The sequence below is a fragment of the Penaeus chinensis genome, chromosome 35 (assembly GCF_019202785.1).
Source record: "Penaeus chinensis breed Huanghai No. 1 chromosome 35, ASM1920278v2, whole genome shotgun sequence".
In the NCBI taxonomy this organism is placed as follows: domain Eukaryota; kingdom Metazoa; phylum Arthropoda; class Malacostraca; order Decapoda; family Penaeidae; genus Penaeus; species Penaeus chinensis.
In genome coordinates, this window is record NC_061853.1 from 27,553,822 (window position 1) to 27,558,821 (window position 5,000).

At 33.8% G+C, this 5,000-nt stretch overlaps 1 protein-coding gene across 1 annotated transcript in view; it reads right to left on the reverse strand.

Annotated features, from left to right (window-relative positions):
- LOC125044237 overlaps positions 1 to 5,000 on the reverse strand; it is a 6,135-nt gene that overhangs the window by 337 nt on the left and 798 nt on the right. Inside the window, exon 2 of the mRNA XM_047640775.1 lies at positions 1 to 660. This exon is cut by the window's left edge and continues 337 nt beyond it. Coding sequence (XP_047496731.1) covers positions 384 to 660 — 277 coding nt within the window. The 3' untranslated portion in view covers positions 1 to 383. The remainder of the gene's footprint in view (positions 661 to 5,000) is intronic.

The window sequence follows — 5,000 nt, forward strand, 5'->3', positions numbered from 1 at the left end:
CTAAGTATATTATCCCTGTTGGCATGTCTTAAAATTCTATTATAAAGCAAAACTCGAAGTATTAATTAGTATGTTAATTTTCAGTTTGTTATCAATCTGTGCAAGATGGGTTTTGCTTAACACTACGAATAAAACCAGTACCTGATTTACAGTAAATTATAACAATGAATCAAGTACAAAATCATAAAAGTAGAAGAAAAAGAAAGAAAAGAATATTCAGAAAGATCAAGTAATAAGGATGTTATAGTAAAGGAAGATAATACACATAAAATTCCAATATTACACACTTGTTACAATGATAAAAGTTTCTGAGTACATCAAAACAATAGTTGACCACTGTCTCTGCCAAAATAACAATGAAATTAGCAAGTGCGACTATCCACTCAACCAAACGTTACCTTAATTCTTTTTTTCCCCTTCTGCACCACTTTCCTCTGCTGATTTACTTTGCTGCTTCTACTGGCTCCCCTCTCTTCTCCCTCAGAACTTTCGTCACTCTCTCCTCCACTAGAGCTCTCTCTGCCTTTGGTTTCTTCTTTTGCACCTTCACTGCTCCTCCTCTTGGCTCTCAGTCGGATGTTCTGAGCTTCACTGAATTCTGTGAGTAGCCTTGGAGCGGCACGAGCAATATTATCACCTCCAATCTGCAACTTCTTTTGACTGAGGAAAAAAAGAAAAAAAGAAAAGAAAGGATAACTCATAAACACATATCAATAAGAGGAAAAAGAAGGTAAGAAAGAAAGGGAAAAACAATATATACATATAGATACATACATACATACATATATATATACTATATATATATATATATATATATATATATGTATATATATATATTTTTATATATATATATATATATATATATATATATATATATATATATTTATATATATATCTGTGTGTGTGTGTGTGTGTGTGTGTGTGTGTGTGTGTGTGTGTGTGTGTGTGTGTGTGTGTGTGTGTGTGTGTGCATATATGTAAACACATAATGACATTCAAATGTATGAAAAAGGAGGGGGGGGGGGGATAAAACACACTTATTGCAATATCTTGCACATAAAATACTAATGGTATTAGCAACCATGATTAAATAAAACACCTGCAATATTCTTATGTGATCATTATGAAGTTATGACTGGTGAGCTCTGGGTTAGGCAGCATAAGAAGGATGAGCTCTTTGCCTTACTTGTGGATAGACTTTGCATGTATATGTTGACTAGTCTCCAGATGAATACTACTTGACTCCCAGGCCCATGTGAGTGTGTATCAGAGCTTGTGTTGTAAGTTAATAAAACACTAAGTGGTAAAGATAAGAAGTGGCAGGTGTAGAGGAAGGGCCATCTGAATCCCTAAACAAGAGAATAGAGCAGCAAGACAATCCATTCAGTAGTGAGGAAACCCATTCAAAGAGTCAGAATTTCACCTGCATGAGCTTTGAACATAATATTATGCCAGCCACCCTTCCCTACAATTATGCAATATTACGCAACCTGCCACTTAAGGGATAACCTTAGGGACCAAAGAAATATTCGGTTGGTGCTGAATTTAATTTTTAACTCATAAGCACATGCTGTTATTAATGGGTGGTCAGATGAATGAAGAAAAAGGAAGGATAATCATAACAGGGTCAAGAAATGGTGTTGAAAATGTATCTTATGTGTTGCTGTATATGGCTTGAAATTACCTAGGTAATGGATATCATGACAAAAAGCATGGTATGATCTAAGGATAAGATAAGAATGAATATGGCTATGACCAAATCAATCATGTTGCATAAATTTATTCCAGCTTTGTAAATCCTATTCACCAATATCAATTCATCAACAATGTAAGAAATACTAGTTATAGATTGTTATCTCCATGACTGCATTTTTTTGTAACACCTCAAGTAATGGGGGACCATGTGGCTTCAAAGAGTAGTTGGAAATTTATGCATCTTTTACGTCCCTATTTTTCTTTTCTTTAGAGTAAACCCTATAAAATAATGATGAAAGGGAATGTATCATATTTTCTTTATCTTTAAAATAGTGTGTGGATATCAATTATGTTTCTAGGGTTCCATATAAACTAAGAAAACTTCACATCACTTTGACCGAGGTTGAAAAGTCGGTCAAATAGTCAATAGTAAAAATAATAATAATAATAATAATAATAATAATAATAATAATAATAATAATAACAATAATAATAATATTAAAAAAAAAAGAAAAAAAAAATATTATATATATATATATATATATATATATAAGAAAGAGTGCCAGCAACCATCACTAGTCACATCTCTAAAAATTTACAAACTATTTCCAAAGTTTTATGTGTATAAGGAGGTGTGAAAAAAAAACAAAAACAAAAAAAAACCTATGTTGAAAACAGAGTAGACATGAATTTGCTACTGACATTTACACTTGAAATAAAATTCTATCAAACTTTCCTTTTGCTGGTTTAATAAGTATGTATTACAGTTATCACACCTTTCTGGCTTTTCATGCTTAAGTAAAGGAGTAAGAATGTTGTAATTTTATTAACCCTTTCCTACAGAAGTCCCTGGCTGCATACCAAACCACATTACTGGATGTATGTGGAGTCAGTTGCTTAAGGTAAAAAGTACAAGCAAAACCACAAAATTACCCAGCTCTCTATGCTCTTGGCTGCTGCATAAATTAATCTCTAGGTACTGAGGCTTTCTTCTGAATTTCTACCAACAACTACAGTCATCGCAAAACAGGTGCACTACTGTTTAGCTCATGTAACATGGAGCAAGCTCAACTACACATGATGTAACAATGCCATCACGGCATGAGGGACAGTCTGCCAAAACTGGATAGGACATCAACCCATTATGAATGGATTAATAAGACTTACAAAGTCAAAGCAAATGAAGTAAGTAAGGACACACGTAGCTCTACCATAAGAAAAACTGGATCTTTGATGGCTGGATGTTCTAAGTACACTGCATAATCTGAATCAGACCACAAGATAAACTGACATATATCTATCACAAAACATATACACCACAATTTTCTGGACTACATACTTTTTTGGCATCTATTTCTTTTTTCAATCAGTATATGTAAAGAATCTTGAAGTTATGTTTTTGGTATTATAATCTAGCAAGGGTAAGTCTTAATAAAAGGTACTTAGAATATGGTTACCAACAGATTACTTGTACTGTGTGCTGTCTATCTATAGTTATTTTACTTTCAGCTTACCAAGTACAGTGATGATATTAGTCATGCTAGCTGGGCTGGTCATGAATATTACTATGAAAATTGTAGGATAAAAATAAAAAAAATATATATGCTATAGAAAGTGGCCATTTCAAGAAACAGGTTAAGCTAATCATGGCTTTGCCTCCTATAACACTGCATAGGCGAGAGCTTTAGTTAGGTTTAGACATAACAAATATCAATTTTAAACCCCCAATAAAGTGACTTACTGATGAACTAAGCAGAATCTTCCCTTCACTTCACCAAATATAATGTGATTTTGGTAATTATTCAAAATCCTGCATTGATAATGTTAACAAATTTGGTATTCATGACTTGCAAATGATGTTGATTTTTATGTATAGTACTTTTAAATATTGACTCAAAATGGCATATGTCTCACAAGTTAAGAGCGGCTATTTTGCTGAGGACAAGTATGTCTTGTCAAATGTCAAGTATTTTGATATGATCAGAATGAGTCTGATGTTATATTTGATGCAAACTTCTACACTAGTTTCCAAATAAGCACTCCCTGACTCCCCATCCACATCTAACAGGGATGGAGGACTTGTGGGAAATCTGGATGGTAATTGTTTATGAAGCCCCTCTTACTCGAGCCCCTCCTTGGAATCCACAAATATTGCTGCATGAACCAAAAGCCCTCCTACCCAGGGGCTTTGCCTCCAGACCTCCACCCAATTGGTGCATTTACTCCCCACCCTGTATGGATTATTTCATATATGAGTGAATGTAGTCTTTTCCTTTCAAGATGACAGTCATCATTAGATTTCCACTATCTTAGTGCTGTCATTATGTAAACTTATACCATTGGGCTTCTGGGTGGAGACAAAAAGGAAGAATGAAAAAAGTAAATTGTGGCTTTGTTACACTCATCATCATCATATGTATGTGTACTTTGTGCATAGTGATTGTGGTTGGTGCCATGGCAAAAATTCTAGTATGAGAGAACTTTACCTAGGTCCTTATTTGATGATAAACCTCAAAGGTGTATCTTCAACATATATGTAATACATGATCAAAAGTTATCATGATACAAAAAACAGCTCTGAACTATCATAAACTTCACAAAGCTCCAAACAACATGAATCCATCTTTGTTTCTGATTTGCCTTTGAATTGGGGGTATTTTTAACTGATTACTGTCTACAGTTGAAATAACAGTCCGGGAACTGAATTTTCTGATACCTTTTTCTTTGCAAATGTACATATGGTAAAAGAGAGACACCTCTGTTGATTGTTTGTTAGAAGGATGAAGGTTCATGGAGCTGATGTGAGTTATATTTGTATACCACATACCTTATTTTCAACCTGCAATGCATATGTCATAGGTGGCATCTAAAATTTCATAAGTTCCATATACTATTTACTATGGAAGACTTCTTCACACATTATAATCAGTACTACAAAATAATAATTGTTACAAAAACTTAAAATGTCACACAAATAAAAGGCGTATGTTATTTATAACTAGCTCTGCCACATAACATTTCTAATAAAAGGAATATATATAATTATCAAGAAAGCTGGCCTAGTATCAACTAATGACCACCATGACAGAAACCATTGCCATCTTTTCCAGTGACAATTAAGGCATTGTGCGACACCCAAAACCTGAAGTTTCCCCGACTCCTGTGACGTAATAGGAATGGTCGTGGTTCCCGGCTAGCTGGTTTACTGTATATATATATTTATTTATTTATCTTTTGACTGGTACACTATATTTTGGAATATAATATCCTTATTGGCTTTTGATAACTTATGGTGGGTTGCGCTG